This window comes from Dunckerocampus dactyliophorus, chromosome 4, assembly GCF_027744805.1.
Source record: "Dunckerocampus dactyliophorus isolate RoL2022-P2 chromosome 4, RoL_Ddac_1.1, whole genome shotgun sequence".
Classification (NCBI taxonomy): Eukaryota; Metazoa; Chordata; class Actinopteri; order Syngnathiformes; family Syngnathidae; genus Dunckerocampus; species Dunckerocampus dactyliophorus.
Genome location: NC_072822.1, coordinates 31,488,049 through 31,510,563, shown reverse-complemented (window position 1 = coordinate 31,510,563; position 22,515 = coordinate 31,488,049). Strand labels below are relative to the sequence as shown.

At 41.6% G+C, this 22,515-nt stretch overlaps 2 protein-coding genes across 5 annotated transcripts in view; both read left to right on the top strand.

The window, feature by feature from the left end:
- Nucleotides 1-6,024, top strand: part of LOC129179199 (oocyte zinc finger protein XlCOF6-like) — a 40,939-nt gene extending 34,915 nt beyond the window's left edge. The window contains exons 1-2 of one of the 2 annotated variants that reach the window (XM_054772110.1): nucleotides 1,566-1,800; nucleotides 2,962-6,024. In XM_054772110.1, coding sequence (XP_054628085.1) covers nucleotides 1,701-1,800; nucleotides 2,962-5,063 — 2,202 coding nt within the window. In that variant the 5' untranslated portion in view covers nucleotides 1,566-1,700 and the 3' untranslated portion in view covers nucleotides 5,064-6,024. Of the gene's footprint in view, nucleotides 1-1,565; nucleotides 1,801-2,961 lie in introns of those variants that run through there. The other variant, XM_054772111.1, reaches the window with a different exon arrangement.
- A 5,118-nt stretch (nucleotides 6,025-11,142) lies between these two features.
- LOC129179220 (gastrula zinc finger protein XlCGF57.1-like) lies at nucleotides 11,143-19,030 on the top strand. 3 transcript variants are annotated; one of them, XM_054772177.1, is made up of 4 exons: nucleotides 11,143-11,421; nucleotides 12,342-12,599; nucleotides 14,737-15,219; nucleotides 18,607-19,030. In XM_054772177.1, exons 1-4 carry the CDS (start codon nucleotides 11,322-11,324, stop codon nucleotides 18,933-18,935), a joined length of 1,170 nt encoding a protein of 389 aa, XP_054628152.1. In that variant the 5' UTR covers nucleotides 11,143-11,321; the 3' UTR covers nucleotides 18,936-19,030. The 3 variants fall into 3 exon arrangements, with proteins under 3 accessions (XP_054628152.1, XP_054628150.1, XP_054628151.1); XM_054772176.1 differs by having other exon boundaries at nucleotides 11,175-11,223; nucleotides 11,314-11,421; nucleotides 14,737-18,753; XM_054772175.1 differs by having other exon boundaries at nucleotides 14,737-18,753.
- The last annotated feature ends 3,485 nt before the right edge of the window (nucleotides 19,031-22,515 follow it).

The following is a 22,515-nucleotide window of genomic DNA, read 5'->3' as shown; positions in this document are numbered from 1 at the left end:
GTGGCACCAAAAGGGAATCACTCACCTTCTCCACTTGTCTGAAAAGAACACATTGATATCGTTTCACACATCGATCCAGGAGCACCGGGTTGGGAGAGATGAATTCCTCCACCATCAACAAATCAAACACATCATTCGGTATAAAATCACATCTACACGACAATCCTCATTTTGAAGAGCAACATCCAAACTTGATCAGATCCAACCAACTTCAGATGACACTACCGTCCGCCAAATGGGGAAACGATGAACAAGCAGGAAGCCAATTATACGGATGGAGCTTTTTTATTTAAAAAGAGTGTGACTGTTTCTAAGATTGACTTCATTTAGGAAAGCCTACTGTCATAAACACTATCGGAATTCTTTTTTGGCATGATTTGCATGTAAGCTCACTAGTTTTTACATTTATGAACTAGATAAAAAGAGTCGTATTTTCTTGAATCAAGTTGAATAATTTTACGCGTTTACACAAATTTCATGACTGGATTTAATGGAATAAATCTTGGTACGCTCTCTGAACTTTGCTGCACATCCTTCACATTGCTCCGAAATCAGCAAATGTTTACATTTATTTCCGTTGTGTGAGTTCGTTCTTAAATTTAGAAGGTTTAGAAACCAGTTTTATTCTTAATTTGCTGTCGAATAATAATCAAAATAAGGTTTAACCTAATAAGGTAAACCTAATTTCTGGCAAAAAAAAAGAAATGGCTAGCTATGCTTTCTTAATATAAGATGATTTTTCTCAAGTGAAAATTGCTATTCTTTTTCGGAAAAAAAATAAGAATTGTTTGCTTAAAAAGGGACCTTTGGACTTTCTTGAAATGTAGTTTTTGCAGTGTGTCAATAAACACAAAGCTCCAACTAACAAGACATAAAACTCGCAGGTTTCATCTCCCACAAAGCCGAAACCAGACACCTGTTTGGGTTGCACAGGTAAATATTTGCGTGCCACGTGGGTGTGCACACCGCTGCACTCCTTCCGGTGACCAGTAACTGACAACCTATCAACCGTCTCGAGCCGTGGGGTCCCATCCAATCCATGGCTGTGTCTTCTAGGAGACGCCACACACGGAGACCTCCCTGATAGTTATCGTAGCCCCCTCCCCATCTCTCTATCGCCAAGAAAAGAATTGTTCAAAGCTGCCTTCTCTGCGTCTCAGTAAACATACAGTACATACTGTAATAGTACTGTAGTAATAGTACAGTACATACTGTAATAGTACTGTAGTAATAGTACAGTACATACTGTAATAGTACTGTAGTAATAGTACAGTACATACTGTAATAGTCCTTGTATTTATTATGACTTAGAGTGAATTTTTATATTTTTATTTTTGTTGAATTAGTCCTGTTTTTATTCTCCTTATTTTATTTTAATTTACCCGTTTTTATTATTCTACATACATACGTGTAATTTCAAAACTTTTTTTTTTTTTTTTACCGGAGGAGGAAGCAAAATGGCTCTTTTTTATAATCTCCAGTCCAACGGGGGGCGGTAGTGCACCCAATTGAAGTTTAGCAACCGTCTATAAAAATAATGAAGAAGAGCAAAAGGCGGAAGTTAACACAGCAGACAGACCACAGACAGGAGGCAAATGGCGAAGGCGACAAAGTAACAACATGAAAACGCTTGAAATAGTCCATAAAGAAGACGACATATTGCGACTGTTGACGACATTTCTGGGCTGTTAGAAAGAAGGATGGCGTCGGGCGAGGAGGAAGTTTGTCGAACAAGAGAGGAGAAGGAGCGACAGCAACAACCGGAGCTTTGCACGGCTTGCATTGTGCTCCACGCTCAAGGTATGTTTACATGTTGTATTTCATCCTTCAACACACCTTCTATGTTTCATATAAACAGTCAATGAGACTAAATGAACGAGTTTTGACTTTTTCTTGGTGACTCCCGTCCCAGACGGTCCTACTGTTGTTTCGGTCTGTCTGTGGCAGCTACAGTAGGTCAACTTCTCCTTTTGTTCACGTCTGCAGATTCGTCATTTCCTCACACCAGCGTCTGAATGCACCAAGAGTATAAGTGCCCAAGCAGTCAATGTAAACACGATGAACAAACCTCGTCTGTTTGCAAAAGAATAAAATGGATGCGTTGCCGAAAAGAAGTGGGTCGCAACCACGTGACCCGTGGGGAAGGCGCTTCACTTCCGGTTATTTTAGTGACGGAAATTTCTGGTCTTTTGGAGGGGCTCGCTAAAAAGAGCCCACTCTTGTTGTGTTAATTTCCTTTATTACCAAAGTTTGTGACGTTTGTGTCTTTTAGCTTCTTTCCGTGTTTTAGCAGTGCGGTTTTGCACTTAACAGTGATATCGTGGCTGTGGTGGTGTTTCCTCCATACAGTATCGCTCCTGTTGATACCGACCTCCACGCCATTTCATCATAGAATGTTGGCAACATGTTGCTCCGTTGAGGAACCATCAAGTTCTTCTCTTCTGTTCTCAACCGCCGTGGCATAAGACCTGAGTGTAATGCGGAGCCCCGTCACAATCACATTGTTCATTAGTGTGACATTTGTTCGGCAACTGCTTTGAATTTCAGCAGTTAGCAAACGTCAGCTCGGCTTTTGTAGCGGTGACGGCACTTGTAAGTGGTTTATTTCAACGACTCTGTTCCTCACCACAGTGTCAGCCAGCTATCCTGTTCTTGGGATTATGGTGTGCGGTCAGGAAAGCCTCCAAATAGTTCAAAACTCCAGTAGGGAGAGCAGAGCTGTTTCCTGGAACATCCTTTCCGGTTACCAAGACGTGACTCAACATTCTTTGTAGACAAATGATCAATAGATTTCTTTTGAGACAACATGAGTGATCCATATAAAGTTAGACATTCTCCAAGAGGTTGTACTTCTGCTCCCGTGTCTGTTGCTAGTTGACTTGAGCTAGTTAGCTTAGCTAACTTGAATACAAACGTGTTAAACCAATGATCATATTTCATTCATTCATCCTTGTCCTGCAGACGTCCATCAGCTGATTGGTCATCAAGAAGAACGTCCCCGTCAGCCACAGGGGGGGATCTCCACTTTGAGGCAGGAGGATCCACAGCCCCCCCACGTTAAAGTGGAAGAGGAGGAGCCACAGCCCCCCAACGTGAAAGAAGAAGAGGAGGAACTCTGGATCACTCAGGAGGGAGAGCGTCTTCTAAGGAAGGAGGAGGCTGAGATCACCAAGTTGCCACTGACTGGTGTCTCTGGGAACTCTGAAGAGCATGAAGACAAACCACCTGAGTCCTCACATTGGTTGTGTCCTTCAGAAGTCCAGCAGCCAATTGGTCATCGAGAAGAACATCCCCCACAGCCACAGAGGGAGTGCTCCACTGTAAAGCAGGAAGATCCACAGTCCCTTCACGTTAAAAGTGAAGAGGAGGAACTCTGGACCACTCAGGAGGGAGAGCCTCTTTTAGGCTTGGAGGAGGCTGATCTCACCAAGTTGCCACTGACTGGTGTCTCTGTGAAGACTGGAGACCATGAAGACAAACCACCCGAGTGCTCACAGCTTCATCACAGTCCAAGTGAGGAGAACAGAGGGGCGGAGCCTCCAAACGGCAGCTCACCACAACACATGACAACAGAAGCTGATGGAGACCACTGTGGAGGATCACAAGCAGACAACCTCTTAGCTCCACTATCAGATAGTGATGACACAACGTCACACTCTCCTGAGGATGAAGATGGGGTCGACACCCAAGAACCTTTGAGCAGCGATACAGACTGGGAAGGTGATATGAGGACTCACACTGACAACAAACACTCTGAATGCTCTCAAAAAGATTCCACCTGTTCAGTTTGTGGTAAAAGCTTTTCTTATAAGAGCCATTTAACGCAACACATGAGAACACACACAGGAGAAAGACCCTTTAGTTGCTCAGTGTGTGGTCAAGGATTTTCTCAGAAGTCAAATATGCTTTCACACATGAGAACGCATACAGGAGAACAACCTTTTAGCTGCTCATACTGTGGCAAGCGTTTCACCAGAGCAGTAGCATTGGTACATCACGTGAGGAACCACCCAGGAAAAAAAAGTTTTGCTTGTGCTGTTTGTGGTGATGCGTTTGCTGGTCCATCGTCGTTAAATAGACACATGAGAGTGCACAGAGGAGAAAAACATTTTAATTGCCCAGACTGTGATAAAAGCTTCACTAAAAAAGAATATATGGTCTCACACATGAGAACGCACACAGGAGAAAAACCTTTTAGTTGCCCCGACTGTGCTAAAAGCTTCACTTTAAAAGATAATATGGTAACGCACAGGAGAACGCACACAGGAGAAAGACCATTCAGTTGCACAGTTTGTGGCAAAGCATTTTCTCAGGTCTCAACTTTGAAGTTGCACATGAGAACCCACACAGGAGAAAAACCGTTTAGTTGCTCATGTTGCGATAAACGCTTCACTCAGAAGGCAAGCTTGCAGTCACACATGAGAACGCACTCGGGAGAGAAACCTTTTAGTTGCTCACGTTGCGATAGAAAATTCTCTCACCAGGCATCAATGCGGAGACACATGAGGACACACTCGGGAGGAACCTACTTTACTTGCTCAGACTGCGGTCACATGTTCACCAAAAGAGTAAATCTGATATCACATATGAGGACACACACTGGAGGAAGACCTTTTAGTTGCACAGTTTGTGGCAAGGCATTGTCTCAGGTCTCAACTTTAAAGTTGCATATGAGAACCCACACAGGAGAAAAACCTTTTAGTTGCTCAAGTTGCAATAAGCGCTTCACTCAGAAGGCAAACTTGCGGTCACACATGAGAACGCACACAGGAGAGAAACCTTTTAGTTGCTCATGTTGCGATAGAAAATTCTCTAGTCAGTCATCAGTGGCGAGGCACATGAGGACACACTCGGGAGGAACCTACTTTAGTTGCTCAGACTGCGGTCACATGTTTGCCAAAAAAGAAAACCTGGTGTCCCATATGAGGACACACGCAGCAGACAAACCCGTTAGCTGCTCAGAGTGTGGCCATACGTTTGCTCTGAGTTCCTCTTTGTGTCGACACATGAGAACACACAGGATGTCCTCTGTGAATCGTGGTGAGCAGTCTTCTACGGACTGATATGCACCATCCCAGCATACATTTATAACGGGCGTAAAATACAAATACGGAACTTAATTTATTTGATGACAATTGTAACTAATGTCAGACTAGTTGGAAATAAAAACATGAATACTACTTAGCTTGGAAATGTACGTTAAAGTCCCGCTGTGTTGGCAGTGGTCTAGTGAATGCAAACAGTTGGTCCTCACCGAGCCTGACTTCCATAAAGACACACTGACCGCAGCTGCGCACTTTCATCATTTTCGTCAGATGCACATATTTTCCACATATTGTTGATCGTAAAGAGGGTCAGCGTGTTTACATTAGCCACATCACGCTAGTTGAAGACTTCTCACTGTCAACATCTGACTGACACCTCAATGGACCCAAACTGTCTACCACGTCTGCTGTGGCCAATCCATTTCTGTTATAATTCTATATAAAAGTACCAGCCCCCCTTCTGACGTGCGTAGTTTGGGCCAGTTACATCCTATGTTAATGATGGCTGATGCGTTGAATATCCAGTTAAGTTGTGAGCTCAGATCACATGTTATTTACAATGTCATACTGTATGTGTGCTGTGAGTCTTGCATTTCCAAATGGTTTGTAGTGCCATTAAAATGCACTCGAGTCCAAGCAGGGGATTGAGTGCCATGAATGTGACAAGCAATTAATTACCTGTTCAGGCTTTTTCCTCAGATCCTGTCCTGTAGCTGGGGGCCCTGGAGCCGAGCATTTGCATTTCATTGTCAAAGAGCGCATCTCCCTTTTTATGTAACTTTTTTCACAAGTTGGCTTCTTTTGCGGTGGTTCCTGATGTCCACCATTTGTATGTGAAGCCGTATAAGAGTTTGAATTGGAAGGCCACTCTTGGCGAGACATCTGCAGACCGCTTTGCACTCTGTATGTTATCTGACCCATATATATATAGTAGGGTTGGCCAAATGAGTGCATTAATTGTCATTCATTATTTACTCATATTTAGTGCATTATTTTTAAAAATTGCATTAAGCTAATTTTTAACCTCTCAACAGTTTCTGCCTGCAAGTAGCCTTTTTATGAAAATCAGTTTTTATGCATTAGGCCCCTTTACCCGAGATGTTGGGGGTGGAAAACAACGCTCGGTCACACCCTGAAGTGGACATTGATTGGCCGTCGTTGTGTTTGGGCCTGTTTTTGCATTGCAGTTGGGAGGGCAAGGTGAGTAGCGGAGAGGAGACTTGAAAATGGAGGAGCATGTGAGAGCAGTCGGTCCAATCGCGCTTTATCGCATTTTGTCAATAGTTAACTCATAATTAATTGCAGATAGAAGTTTTTATCTATAATCAGTAGTGATGTTCATCTCTTTGTGGTAAATGATTTGATACATGGGTTTCTGTTTTTCTTGTAGGATTTCTGCTGATGCGTTGAAAATCTTTCGGTTACAGCCATCCTCCTCTCCAGCCGTGGTGACCGACGGAGCGTGCGCGATATTTGTTTCGCCAGCATCCCCAGTTTAAGAGACACGCGGCCGATTGCTGGTCTCGCGATACCCGGTGCTTCTCTCTACATTTCATTCATCTAAAGCAGGGGTGTCCAAACTGCAGTCAGGGAGCCGTTTGCGGCCCGCGGCACATTCTATAAAATATTATTGAAAAAGTAAAAAACAACAGCAAAAGTGGGAAAATCAGCAGTCATTTTACGAGAATGACATCAAAATATGAAGTGAAAAATAGTTTTAATCGAGCAAGGAAAAAGTTATTGAGGAAAAATAATGTAATCTTGTTAGCATAGAGTGGAAAGAAAGAAAACATGAAGTCGTAATATATTGAAAAAGAAAGGAAAGAAAAAGTTCCGGGTTGCAGATGTTAAAATAAAAATCAAATATGATGGCAATAAAGTCATTTTTAGGAGGAGAAAATGTTCAACAAAAGGTTGAAGTCCTTCTCAAAAAATGTAATAAACAAAATAACAGCAGAAATTGGAATTTTGAGTCGCAGTTTTACAAGAACAAACATATAAAATGTCATTTTAGCAGGATATGTTTTTTTTTAAAAAATACCTTTTTTTTTAAGTTGTGATAATATGAGAAACAAACAAAACCAAATATCCATCCGTTTTCTGTAAATGTTGTCATTTGTGGAAAATTAGCTTTTGGACAAAGTTATCATGTTACAGGAGTAAAGTTCAAGAGTTTTATTGTCATATGCAGAGTATAACAGGTAGTTCTGCTATGCAATGAAATTCTTGTTCTGTTCATTCTCCCAAAAAGAAAGAAAACACAACAAAATGAATAAGAACATAAGAAACATTAATACCAATAAATTAAGCAACAACAACAGAAGAGACATGAATACCAATGAATGAATAAATAAATAAAGTGCTATGAGTGTGCGTGTGTTGCGTGTGGCGTGTGTGAGTGCTTCGTTGAGGAGCCTGATGGCCTGTGGGTAAAAGCTGTTTGCCAGCCTTGTGGTCCTGGACTTCAAACTCCTGTAGCGTCTGCCTGACGGTAGGAGTGTGAATAATGAGTGTTGTGGATGTGTGCTGTCCTTGATGAGGTTGTGTGTTCTTCGTAGGACTCTAGTTTTATAAATGTCTTGCAGTGAGGGGAGGGCTGCCCCAACAATGTGCTGTGAGGTCTTGATCACCCGCTGGAGTGCCTTCCTATCACGTGTTGTACAGTTACCGTACCAAACAGTGATGGAGGCGGTAAGGACACTTTCCATAGTGCAGCTGTAGAAGCAGCACAGGATTTTGGTTGACATGCCAAATTTCCTCAGTCTTCTCAGGAAGTACAGTCTCCTTTGGGACTTCTTGATGATTTGTTGGGTGTTGTGAGACCAGGTGAGGTCCTCGCTGATGTATGTGCCAAGGAACGTGAAGGTTTTCACCCTCTCCACCTCAGTCTCATCAATAAACAGGGGTCTATGCGGCTCCTTTTCCCTTGTTCTTGGGTCGATGATCATCTCTTTAGTCTTATCTGTATTGAGAAGATTGTTATCACGACACCAACCTATGAGGTCCGCCACCTCTCTTCTGTATGATGTTTCAACACCACCAGTGATCAGTCCGATGACTGTAGTGTCGTCCGCAAATTTAATGATGCTGGTGTTGTTCTGGGAGGCCACACAATCGTAGGTGAAGAGCGTGTAGAGCAGCGGACTCAGCACACACCCCTGTGGGGTCCCAGTGCTCACAATTCTTGAGCTGGATGTGCGATTTTGGACTCTGACTGACTGGGGCCTGCATGTTAGAAAGTTAAACACCCAGTTACAGAGGGAGGGTGACAGGCCAAGTGTGAGGAGCTTATTTGTGAGTTTGTGGGGGCTGACTGTATTAAAAGCAGAGCTATAGTCTATAAATAGCATTCTGACGTATGTGTCCTGGCCCTGTAGGTGAGAAAGGGGCTGTGTGGATGGCAGTGTTGACTGCATCGTCAGTGGACCGGTTCTGGCGGTATGCAAACTGTAGAGGGTCCACAGTTGCCGGGATGCTCTTTTTGATGTGGGTCATGACTATTCTTTCAAAACACTTCATAACAATAGGAGTGAGTGCTATAGGGCGATAGTCATTCAAGCAGGTCACGTTGCTCTTCTTGGGTATGGGCACTATGGTGGTGGACTTAAAGCAGGTCGGTACAGATGCTTGTGCAAGCGACAGGTTAAATATGTCAGCAAGCACATCAGCTAGCTCTGATGAGCAAACCCGAAGTGCACGGCCTGAGATGTTGTCTGGGCCTGGTAATATTTGGGGAGAACAGTCCTGAGGTTGCAGTGGTTGAAATCGCCTGATATAATGAATACAGCATCCGGGTGTTTGGTCTCTTTGTTATCAATGATGTCATGCAGGAGGCCCAGTTCGTTGGCGGTGTTAGCTCGTGGTGGAATGTAGAGCAGCTGTTAAAAACACAGTGCTGAACTCACGAGGCAAATAAAAACGTTTGCATTTCACCATCAGCAGCTCAATGTCCGGTCATTGATTGGTCAAAGTCATTGTATTACCAAAAGAAAACATACCAAGATTATTTAAGAAGAAAGGTGACACGTCTGGAAATTTTTTTTAAATAGACAGCAAAACCTTTACAATTAGCAGCAATCTTACAAGCATGAGGTAAAAATATTAAAAGAAAAAAATCATGGTAAGCACACTAACAGTCTGGAGATTGGGAAGACCTATATAATGAAAACAAATGATTCACATCACACACATTTATTTACTACGTCTGGAAATAGTAGGATATTTGGAAATGTCAAATCCATAGGAACCCCGCTATGGGAACGATAAAGAAGAACTGAAAGTGGAGGAGTGCTCATAATTCATCAAATCCAGTGAAAACAGGCATATTTTAGACAGTTGCAAATGGTGATTAATCACGATTAAACAATTAACACACATATATACATTCACATACACGTGTGTGTATATATAGTATATATACTGTATATATGTACAGTGGTGTGAAAAAGGGTTTGCCTTCTCCCTGATTTCTTTATCTTTTGCATGTTTGAATGTTTCAGATCATCAAAGAAATGGAAATATTAATGACAACAAAGCTCAACACCTTTTTCAATGAAACATCCAATGCTGCATGGCCCTGTGTGAAAAAGCGGTCGCCCCCTAAAGTTAATAAGGACCTGAAGACCATCACACTACCGCCACCATATTTTACTGTTCAACTTTTGAGTATTTTCCCAAAGGTCTTGGGGATCATCGAGATGTTTTCTGGCAAAATTGAGACGAGCCTTAATGTTGTTTTTGTTCAGCAGTGGTTTTGGTCGTGGAACTCAGCCATGCAGGCTGTTTTTGCCCAGTGTCTCTCTTATGTTGGAGTCATGAACACTGACCTTAACTGAGGCAAGTGAGGCCTGCAGTTCTTTGGATGCTGTTGTGGCCTCTATTGTGACCTTTGGGATGAGTGGTGGCTGCCCTCTTGGGGTCATTTTGGTTGGCCGGCCACTCCTGGGAAGGTTCACCACTGTTCCATGTTTTGGCCATTTGTGGATAATGGCTTTCACTTTGGTTTGGTTTGCTGGAGTCCCAAAGCTTTAGAAATGGCTTTATAACCTTTTCCACACTGATACATCTCAATTCATCTCACTTAAGTTATGTTTTATGTTTGGTTTTTTTTTCCTCCCGTAATAATGAAAAGCTGAATTAAAAAAACTGCATTTTGTGTTCAGTTGTGTTGCGTTTAAATTTGTTTGATGATCTGAAACATTTAAGTGTGACAAAAAAAAAGAAATCAGGAAGTGGGAAAGCAGTTTTTCACACCACAGTATTTACATATATATGTATACATATATATATATATATATATATATATATATATATATATATATATATATATATATATACACACATATATATGTATGTGTGTGTACATACTCTATGTGTCATATTATATTACATCACATTATGTATTTTCTGCAAAATCACCCGTTCCACACCACTGATCTGTATAATATATCTGGAGCCGCTGAAGCCAAAGAGACGCCATCTTACTACTCACATCTCGACTACATTGGCACAGCGTACATAGTGTACAAAGCAGATGAAGAGGCTAACAGAACATCTATATTTTACATTAAAAAGCGGGGAGATTCTCCCATTCCTTCAAGTAACGCAACCTTCGTCCCTTAAAGAAATACATATATCATGATATAACAAAAAAGTACGTACATTTCCTCTTAGCTATTATAGAGCTATATAAACGTATCAATTCTGAACATACATTTAATCAGAGGAATTTTACACGATCGAAAATATCTGAGAGATCGACAGTGCAAAACCCTTAAACTATCAATCATAAATCTACATTTCAATCATACTTACAGGTGAAATGTTCGTCCACAGCCTTTGAACTGGCGATTTGTGCAATTAATAGCTGCACATGCAGGCATCTTAAGGCAAAATTTGTGTCCAATCCGAATTAATAAAAGAAGTTGACCACGAATGCAAAAGCTTGTCGAGAAGTGTTTCTTGCGAGTGGCAATATGGCGGCCGTGTGGCTTCACAAGTCATCGCCAATGAGCTATCCAGATATATAATACAGATCAGTGTTCCACACCCGTTCAATAGGCGGCGGTAATGCACCTAATAGCTAGTTTACCAATTGCCAATGAAAGCCAAAGAAGAAGTAAATGCGGAAGTTAACGCAGCTGACAGACTACACGAGGCAAATGGCGAAGACGACAAAGTAATCTAGTGGGACAACATTCAGATGCTTTAAGTAGTTGATAAAAAAGACGACATATTACGACTGTTGACGACATTTCTTGGCTGTTAGAAAGAAGGATGGCGTCGGGCGAGGAGGAAGTTTGTCGAACAAGAGAGGAGAAGGAGCGACAGCAACAACCGGAGCTTTGCACGGCTTACATTGTGCTACACGCTCAAGGTATGTTTACATGTTGTATTTCATCCTTTAACACACTTTCTATGTTTAATGGAAAGAGTCAATGACGCCACATGAACGAGTTACACAAAAAACGCGCCCGTCTGCCTGCGTTCTTACACCAAATCACTCTGCATGAATACATTCATGTACGAGCAGTTCATCCATCAGCGGTGCTTTCACTCCATGGGACTCCCATGCTTCAGTGTTCATTTGCAAGTTACGTGTTAAGTTCACACGGGCCGCCAATATTTGCTACTGCAGTCGTCCCTTGTCACCGCGCGGCTTCACTCTGTCAAGTTTTTTCACAAATATATATACTAGTTATTAAATCATGCTTTTTGGTGGTACAACACGGCCTGTTATGAGTAAAAAAAAAAAAGGCACATTTAAGCAAATAGTATGTATTTTTTGCCCAGTTGAGAATTTTCAAGCACTAACTGAGCTAAAATACATACTGTACTGTATGTAAGGCATTCAAAGACGCTGTGAATGATGTGTAGTATTCCACACTGGTCACTAGGTGTCAGCAATGTTACTGTCATGTTGGGTGAGACACACAAACCCCACAGGCTTTTACCAAAAGTGGCCTCTTTTGTGTGTTACTTTTCCATGATGTTTTCTGTCAGCAGAGCCGTAGTAGTCTTGGCAGTAAATGTGTGGTGGTTATTGAATAATTGGGCACTGTTACAGTTGGGGGATTAGATGGAGTGCTACGAGGAAATGACGCACCTGCGGAAAAGAATAAAAAGTAGAATAAAGAGTAGACCTCGTTGCCACAGTTGGACCAGTTCAACCGAACCAGTGTCAATTTTGAATCCAAGATGGCAGGCAGTGTACACCATTGGCCTGTAGCAAACGTATGACTGGTATTGTAAATGTAAACACAATTTTTAATACAAAAAATCCTCTCTGTCCTGCAGACGCCCAGCAGCTTATTGGTCGTCAAGGAGAACGTCCCCGTCAGCCGCAGGGGGGGATCTCCGCTTTGAAGCAGAAGGAGCCCCAGCCCCCGCACGTGAAAGAGGAAGAGAAGGAGCTCTGGATCACTCAGGAGGGAGAGTGTCTTCTCGGGTCGGAGGAGGCTGATCTCACCACGTTGCCAACGACCGGTGTCTCTGTGAAGACCGAAGACCACGAAGACAAACCGCCTGAGTCCTCACAGCTTCATCACAGTCCACGTGAGCAGAGCAGCCAGATAACCTCTAATACGATGTTTTTACATAGACGTTCATAAATATAGAAGGGAATTTCCACAAAGTAGAATTCCTTATTTCTAAATAGGGTATTTTCGTAGTTACAGTGTAGAAAACCTCTTTACAACCGTCTAATGCACTTTTTAAAGGCAAACTTTTGCCCATCATCCACAGTCCTTATGTGAGACATGAACACACGTGTTTTCCTTTTGAAAGCCTCTGAAAAAACCTTCGAAAAGCTGCCACCAATGCTCCATTTACATGACGTGACCCACATTTTAACCCGGCAACAGTGACATTGCTGCTGCGTGTGTGTCATTCATTTTTCAACCCATCGACGCCATTCAAGCGTCAAATCGTTCCGCTCGTTCGGGAATCCGATGCGACCGTTTCAGTTTTTTCCAAAAGTTCCAAGATTTTTCGAAAGTACAAAAATTCCACAACATTTTTTCCCCGTTGAAAATGAACGGGCCATTTTTCAAACTTCCACCATTCGCACATTTCCCAGGCGATTCCAAACCAGTCCACCGTGAAAACATTCCACACTAACATTCCAATAGTTCCAGCTTTTCCTGACATTCCGCACTTTTCCTTTGATCTTAATTACTGTCACGTCCTTTTTAAGATCAAAGGATATTCCTCGAGCCGTTGTCAAATCGTTGAGCGCAATGCAGACATTAAGGCTGCCTGTAACATTTAACATACATCATGCATGCTTTGTCTTCCATGATGTCATAGTCTTCAGTACTCGTATATGTCACATATAATTTGTATTCCTTTTATTCCTTTTATCGTTCCTTTTTTTCTCCTTTTTGTTTTTCTCCCACCTCATTAGGCTGGGGCGCCACTGCTGCTGTGTTTTGGTTTTTGAGTTTGGCCAAGTGAAGGCTAGGTGTAGCACTCCGTTCTATGCTGTATGTGAGTTATCAATGCTCCCAGGAAGGACGTTTGGGTAAAGCTTGAAAGTGACCAAAATATGGCAAAATACTACAAAGTATTACAAGTTATCATGAATGTAGCGATTACTAAATGGTCACAGCTTGTTGGAGGTGTTTTAATAGTGGGCTTTCTAGGAGCAATAGGTGCATCTCATTATATGCATATATGCATCTTTTTAGCTGTTTTTGTATTTAGAACGCACAGAAAAGAGAAAGACGTGAGTTCATGTCTCACATAAGCATTGTGGAGGATTGGAAATTGTTTTTTTAAAAAGTGCAGTTTTTCTAACACAATTAGAGCCCTCTAGGCATGAAATAACATCCCTATAGTCACCTTTACACTCCTATTATCCAATACAGTAGACATAATAAGCCTAAATAAGGCATTTAAGACATAAATAAGACTCGTGTGTGTTGCTGGAAATGTCGGGGGTTCAGAGTTGAGTTTTAGCTTGGCGTGTGCTACGACTGCAACAGTAGCCCGTGTTTTTCTTAGGGTTTATTGTGCCTGTTCTCAGATTGTTCAAATAGGCAGTAAAAGCCTGTTGTTGATCAAGTCTAGCATTTGTGTGTCTCACAGTACATTTACTGACGCCAAGTGATACGTATCATTACAACGTCTTTTCATACGTCTTCCGAATGCCTTATACATGTATGTATTTGTATTTTACTTCACTTTGCCATTTTTATGCTTGAAAATGCTCAATTCAGGCTTCAATGTGCATGTTGTTAAACTTATGATGACCGGTGCGGTGCGGTGGTCTTCCATACAGTGCATGTATGGATGGTGTTGATATCGCCATTCAACCCATTTCATTGTATCAAGTTTGCAACTTGTTGCATCCAGTAAATCTGGTTCTTCTCTTCTGTTCTCGAATGCCCTGGCTTAAGATGTTGGTGGAATTTGGAGCCCTGTCACAATCACTTCGTTCATGAGTGTGTTCTGATCCATCTCATTCATTACATTCTTCTTTTGCGCAACACTTTTTTGGTTCTTTCTTCCTAAAAAGCTTTGTGCAGAGCAGGGAAGGGACGAGATATCCGTCGTTGAAAAACAGACCGATACATTGCTTTTGAGACATCACTGACCCGTATGTAGTCAGACGTTCACCACCGTACTCACTTTAATGCGAACGTGTTACACCAGTGATCATAGTCCACTGTAATGCCTTCTTGTCCTGCAGACGTCCAGCAGCTGATTGATTGTCAAGAAGAACATTCCCGTCAGCCGGAAGGTGGGATCTCCACTTTGAAGCGGGAGCATCCACAGCCCCCCCACGTTAAAGAGGAAGAGGAGGAACTCTGGACCACTCCGGAGGGAAAGTGTCTTCATGGGCCGGAGGAGGCTGATCTCACCAAGTTGCTGCTGACTGGTGTCTCTGTGAAGACTGAAGACCATGAAGACAAACCACCCGAGTCCTCACAGCTTCATCACAGTCCAAGTGAGGAAAACAGAAGGGCGGAGCCTCCAAGCAGCAGCTCACCACAACACATGACAACAGAAGCTGATGGAGATCAGATATCAGATAGTGAGCACACGTCACGCTCCTCTGACGATGAAGACGGGGACGACACCCGAGAAGCTTCGAGCAGCGATACAGACGGTGAAGGTGACATGAGGACTCACGCTGACAACAAACACTCTGGATGCTCTAAAAAGAAGACCGGTAAACTTTTCACCTGCTCGGTTTGTGCTAAAATATTTGTGAAAAAGGGTGATTTCACTCGACACATGAGAACGCACACAGGAGAAAAACCTTATAGTTGCTCAATTTGCGGTAAAGGACTGTCTGACAAGCGGACAATGCTGTCACACATGAGAAGGCACACAGGGGAAAGACCATTTAGTTGTTCAATGTGTGACAAAAGGTTCAATGACAAGCGGATTTTGGTGAAGCACATGAGAACCCACACCGGAGAAAAACCCTTTAGTTGCTCAGTTTGTGGCGATGCATTTTCTCAGCTGTCGTCTTTAAATGCACACATGAGAACGCACACCGGAGAAAAACCTTTCAGCTGTTCAAACTGTGGGAAAACCTTTGCAAAAAAGGTAAACATGGTATCACATATGAGAACGCACACAGGAGAAAAACCTTTCAGTTGCTCAGTTTGTGGCGATGCATTTTCCCAGGTATCGTCGTTAAACACACACAGGAGAACGCACACTGGAGAGAAACCTTTTAGTTGCTCATTTTGTGATACAAAATTCTCTCACAAGATAACAATGCTGACACACATGAGAATACACACCGGGGAAAAACCTTTTAGTTGCCCAGACTGTAAAAAAAGCTTCACTCAAAAGGCACACGTGCTGTCGCACATGAGAACGCACACAGGGGAGAAACCTTTTAGTTGTGCACACTGTGGTAAAAGCTTTGCTAAAAAAGTAAATATGGTGTCACATATGAGAACGCACACTGGAGAAAAACCTTTTAGTTGCTCAATTTGTGGCGAGGCATTTTCTTGTAAGTCCTCTTTGAATGGTCACCTGCAGACTCATTGATGATCTCCGGTTTGTTTTTGCCCGACTTGTTCGCTGGCAGGCTGGGTGTCACATGAGATATTCAGCGTTCTAACAGCGGTGTGCAGTGTCAAAATAATTGTTGACTTACATTTACAAAATTGTTTCAATAAAACAATTAATTTTATTATTAATTTTCTACTTTAAAAAAAAACTCAGTCTAATTCATTTGAAATATCACCCAAATGTGTAGCTTTTACTGACTTAAAAAAAAGTTCTGCTTGCATTTTTTTCAAGTGAAAGCATTTGAAGTTGTTTTTTTCTGCCTTTTTTTTTGTACCAAAAATTAACCGAACCGAGCACCTCTTAATCACAACACATCTAACAAACTGGCTTTCATTTAGCGCCCAACACAGCGTAAATCATCAACAGCAAACACTCCTAATGCACAACATAATCGTCAAACTCACCTTGTTGAGTCATACAACGCACACCAAGGATGGACACTTCATACTCCACATGGGAAGCAAGCTCATACTAGCAAAACTTCTAGCAGTGCTCAGCTAGCTCCTTTCTAAGAAGGTTGCATTCAAGTGCATCATGTACCTCCCAGTTGCTGCTGTGTTCATGGACACTTGGGCATCACAGAAAAAGGCTACAAATGTTCTACTTACAACAGACATCAATGTTACGCAAATAGACTTTCAGCCACCCCTCATATTTGACGTCATTTTCTCGTAAGATTATAGCTTTTCCCACAACCTGGTTTTCCAAAAATGTTGTTTTAGTTTTGTTTGTCATGACATTATGACGTAAAAAAAACATCTTTTTTTGCGTAATATTTCAACCTTATGCTACTAAAGTGATTTTATTTTTCCTCATAATATTACGACATTCTCGTGGAATTAAAAATTGTTTTCATGTTAGGTTAACATTTTCTCTTAATATTTTGACTTCATTCTGGTAAAATTACTGCAGATTTTTAAATTTTTGCTAGTTTTTTTTTGAGTTATTAAATTACATTTTTAGAATGAGCGCTGGGCCGCAAATGGCCCCCGGGCCATACTTTCAAAATTCAAGATTCAAGAGTTTTATTGTCATGTGCATAGTAAAACAGCAGTTATACTATGCAATGAAATTCTTATTCTGTTCATTCTCCCAAGAAAAGAAAGAAAACACAAGAAAAATAATAAGAACATAAGAAACATAAATACCAATAAATTAAGCAACAACAACAGAAGAGACATTAATACAGATAAATAATAAAAAAAATGAATAAATAAATAAATAAAGTGGTATGAGTGTGTGCGTGTGTTGCGTGCGGCGTGTGTGAGTGCTTCGTTGAGAAGCCTGATGGCCTGTGGGTAAAAGCTGTTTGCCAGTCTTGTGGTCCTGGACTTCAAACTCCCGTAGCGTCTGCCTGACGGGAGGAGTGTGAGAGAGGTATAGAATCCACTTTGTGTCAAAAGGGTATTTACGACATGTCTTGATTGATTTATGTCATAAAAGTTTATGACATGCCCCACCCCCCACTCCCCAACATGAAAGCGTTTTCACACCTATGTGACAAAGATCAAAGCGTTTTCACACCTAAGTGACATGTTTATGACATGGCAATAAAACAATAAAACATCAAAGCGTTTTCACACCTATGTGTCAGGGATCAAAGCATCAGCAAGCGGACATGCGGAAGTTATAAAACAAACAAACAATCATAAAATCATTCCCACGTGACTGTTTTCTTCCGGTTGCGTGTGGGGGAAGCCCCCATTCCCATACCCCTCCTTTCCTAACGACCCCCCCTGAAAACACTTTTTTACCACATTCCCATTGAAACAATAGAAATAATACTACTAAAACAGTCAAAACGTTACAACATTAGATACCAGTCTTTCTACTACAGCTATTTTGTTAAAAATTATATTTTCCTAAATGTCATGATTACCTGTCAGCCGTCCATCCACCAACCTTGTTTCTTCAATAGCAAAGTACAAATGATACATCTAGGCCACTCCCCCCTGCATCTAGACCACTCCCTCCAACCGGCCGATACAATTACTGTTGAAAAATCACAGCTATCAGCTTGACCCCTTGGCGTTAAAACAGACTTTATACATGAAAGCAAATAAAGGTGATATACCACAGAGTCAAGAAGCTGTAAAAAACAGGAAACCTTGGGACAACTATCTTATCACCCCCCATGACTTATCAACTGTGGATCATTACAATCGTCTCCAAGTACCCAAATACAAGAATGTACTATATTCTATTTATTTATTTATTTCCAAACGTAGTACCAGTATACTGCAAGTACCCAAATACAAGAATGTACTATATTCTATTTATTTATTTATTTCCAAACGTAGTACCAGTATACTGCAAGTACCCAAATACAAGAATGTACTATATTCTATTTATTTATTTATTTCCAAACACTGTACCATTAGACTGCTATATTCTATTTATTCATTTATTTTGAAACGCATCAGTCTTTGCCCCCTTTACCTAGTCTTTGTGAAGCTTTGAATAACAGGGCAGCACCAAGAAGTCTCTCTGTACTTATAACAACGTATCCTGGTTCTACACATGACAGCTGCTGAAGCAATAATACACGACCTGATGGAGAAAGCGTGCTTTGGTCGCAGAGGGGGCAGCACGGACAGGGACAGGAGCAGGATCAATAGACTGATCAGGAGAGCGAGCTCTGTCCTGGACGGTCCTTTGGACTGCGTGGAGGAAGTGGGGGAGAGAAGGATGTTGGCTAAGCTGACATCCATCATGGACAACACCTCTCACCCGCTACATGACACTGTTGTTTCCCTGGGCAGCTCCTTCAGCAGCAGACTGTTACACCCACGGTGTAAGAAGGAGAGGTTCCGCAGGTCCTTCATACCGACCGCTGTCAGGCTCTACAACACCTGAACCATTTTGTATTCACTATGTCTATGCATTGCATACATTGTCTATGACTATGCATTCTTTACTTGTGTACATACTTGTGTATCTTGCTTGCTGCTGTAACAGATGAATTTCCCTGCTGTGGGATTAATAAAGTACTACTACTACTACTATTTCCTCATTCACTTTTCAATAAGCACAGTCTTCCAACAACACGTCTTCATTGCATTATGAACACGAAAATTTGTAGAGTGACGACGAGCATTTTTTCAGTAAGGTTTGGAAGAGGGTGATGATGTTTGCAGTGAATCTTGTCGCCCTTCCAACGTCTTCAGACGGGATTACGTCGTCGTGTCGATAAACGGGCACGTTGGTCGATTCATTGTCGGCATCACCCCAAGTTGTGGGGACATTGTGGAGGTTGGTGCATTCAGCCGTCTTATTGTGTGGATCCTTGATGATTCCTGTATGATTGTAAAGAAAATAATGAGATTAGAAATAAAACAAAACAAGATGAACTGTATTGATGAGAAAGTATGTTTTGCTATGGGTGATGCATCTGTTGTTTACCAGTAGTCTTACGAATTTGCCCGGCAACACAGTAGTATCAAGCATATTTTAAGATAATGTCAGAGATGAAAAGGAAATCTATATCATATATATCTACACATGATATTCTATATCTAATGAACACTTTTAAAAACAAATATTAGTCAATGTTTAGACAATAGTGTTTTACATAGGACTTTCTTATGATAGGAATGTTCTCCAATGATGGATGATGGGTTTGTGGTAATCAGTAAAGGGTGAATATTACCTGAAGACTTCTGCTGTGCCATGTTGAATTAAATAGGGGTTGGGGGAAAAAAGAGTCTCCTTCTCTCAATCAAGTTCCAGATGACAGTAGAATGTAGTGAGTACAGCGGATGTTTTTTTGGGTATCTGTGGAAAGGGGGTGGAGATTGAGGAAGCATAGCCTGCCTCCTGAGGCCCCCCATGTCCTGGAGACACGTCAGGGCATGTTTGTTGTTGTTTTTTTTTAATCAAATAATGTCTCTGCTTTAGTATTTGGATGCTTACAGTATACTGGCGATGTGTTTGGAAATGAAATAAATTTAAAAAAAGCGTATTGTGCTTACGACCCCTGCTGAGAGAATGGCATGATTATACATTATACAACAAATGGAGCATCCTGTCCTATCAGGCACATACGCATATCTAACTGAAAGAACCTTTAAAGTTGCTGCTAGTTATGTATTTGTCAAATGTGTAACTGAAGTAGCATCATATCAGTACTTGCATGGGTAGCATGCATATATTGTGTCATTATCAACCCCTTGAACGCCATGTTCTAACTGTAATAAAAAGAAAAAATGAAGAAAGAAGTAAAAGAGAGGTCAAAATGAGTAGTACACATATGTACTAATTAACTGTGATTAAAAAGGACACAATGAAAATAATTAATAGAACTCATACAAAACATCATATCTGGACAACTAGACAATGAATAACAATAATACCACAACCTCTGACCAATCTTTCCGGGTGCATTAAATGACAATATATACATAATGATAATAAATATAATATTGGTCATATGTAAACAGTATATGTGTGTCTTTCTGTTAGCCAACATACAGTATGTACAGTATTTGCATCCACTTTAGGGGGAGGAATTGGCCCTGTAATGTCAAATGTATGCATCAGGACAATCAGGTTTGCTAATGACCAACATTCACACTTTTCAAAAAGACATTCCTTTGTAGGAAAGGCTTTCAGAAGGACACATACCTAACAAAGTCACTATCTATCGTTTTAGATCATTATTATTATTATTACACCCCTCACATTTCTGCAAATATTTTATTATATCTTTTCATGGGACACCACTGAAGAAATGAAACTTTGCTACAATGTAAGGTAGTCAGTGTACAGCTTGTATAACAGTGTAAATTTACTGTCCCCTCAAAATAACTCAATACACAGACCTTAATGTCTAAACTGCAGGCAACAAAAGTGAATACACCCCTAAGTGAAAATGTCCAAATTGGGCCCAATTAGCCATTTTCTTTCCCCAGTGTCATGTGACCCATTAGTGTTACAAGGTCTCAGGTGTGAATGGGGAGCAGGTGTGTTAAATTTGGTTTTATCACTCTCACACTCTCTCATACTGGTCACTGGAAGTTTAACATGGCACCTCATGGCAAAGAACTCTCTGAGGATCTGAAAAAAAGAATTGTTGCGCTACACGAAGATGGCTTAGGCTATAAGAAGATTGCCAACACTCTGAAACTGAGCAGCAGCACGGTGGCCAAGACCATACAGCAGTTTAACATCACAGGTTCCACTCAGAACAGGCCTCGCCATGGTCGACCAAAGAAGTTGAGTGCACGTGCCCAGCATCATATCCAGAGGTTGTCTTTGGAAAATAGACGCCTGAGTGCTGCCAGCATTGCTGCAGAGGTTGAAGGGATGGGTGGTCAACCTGTCAGTGCTCAGACCATACGTCGCACTCTGCATCAAATTGGTCTGCATGGCTGTCATCCCAGAAAGAAGCCTCTTCTAAAGATGATGCATAAGAAAGCCCGCAAACAGTTTGCTGAAGATAAGCAGACTAAAGACATGGATTACTGGAACCATGTCCTGTGGTCTGATGAGACCAAGATAAACTTATTTGGTTCAGATGGTGTCAAGCGTGTGTGGCGGAAACCAGGTGAGGAGTACAAAGACGAGTGTGTTTTACCTACAGTCAAACATGGTGGTGGGAGTGTCATGGTCTGGGGCTGCATGAGTGCTGCCGGCACTGGGGAGCTACAGTTCATTGAGGGAACCATGAATGCCAACATGTACTGTGACATCCTGAAGCAGAGCATGATCCCCTCCCTTCGGAAACTGGGCCGCAGGGCAGTATTCCAACATGACAACGACCCCAAACACACCTCCAAGACAACCACTGCTTTGCTAAAGAAGTTAAGGGTGAATGTGATGGACTGGCCAAGCATGTCTCCGGACCTAAATCCTATCGAGCATCTGTGGGGCATCCTCAAACTGAAGGTGAAGGAGCACAAGGTCTCTAACATCCACCAGCTCCGTGATGTCGTCATGGAGGAGTGGAAGAGGATTCCAGTGGCAACCTGTGAAGCTCTGGTGAACTCCATGCCCAAGAGGGTTAAGGCAGTGCTGGAAAATAATGGTGGCCACACAAAATATTGACACTTTTGGCCCAATTTGGACATTTTCACTTGGGGTGTATTCACTTTTGTTGCCTGCAGTTTAGACATTAAGGTCTGTGTATTGAGTTATTTTGAAGGGAACAGTAAATTTACACTGTTATACAAGCTGTACACTGACTACTTTACATTGTAGCAAAGTTTCATTTCTTCAGTGTTGTCCCATGAAAAGATATCATAAAATATTTGCAGAAATGTGAAGGGTGTACTCACTTTTGTGACATACTGTATGTATTCAGGCTCTCATGAGATGTATTCCATTGGAACCTTCATGTTCAAATAAACTAAACCAAACCAAAACAAATGTGTCAGATCATTTTGCCTGACCCTGTATTACAATATTTGCTGGAGGAATAAGCACTCCGAGGCATCAA

Bases quoted from the DNA above. Each gene is read 5' to 3' on its own strand.
- LOC129179220 (XM_054772175.1), top strand. From the start codon at position 11,322: ATGGCGTCGGGCGAGGAGGAAGTTTGTCGAACAAGAGAGGAGAAGGAG. The intron at 11,422-12,341 runs GTATGTTTACAT...TCTGTCCTGCAG, and splicing joins CATTGTGCTACACGCTCAAG to ACGCCCAGCAGCTTATTGGT. The intron at 12,600-14,736 runs GTGAGCAGAGCA...CTTGTCCTGCAG, and splicing joins ACAGCTTCATCACAGTCCAC to ACGTCCAGCAGCTGATTGAT.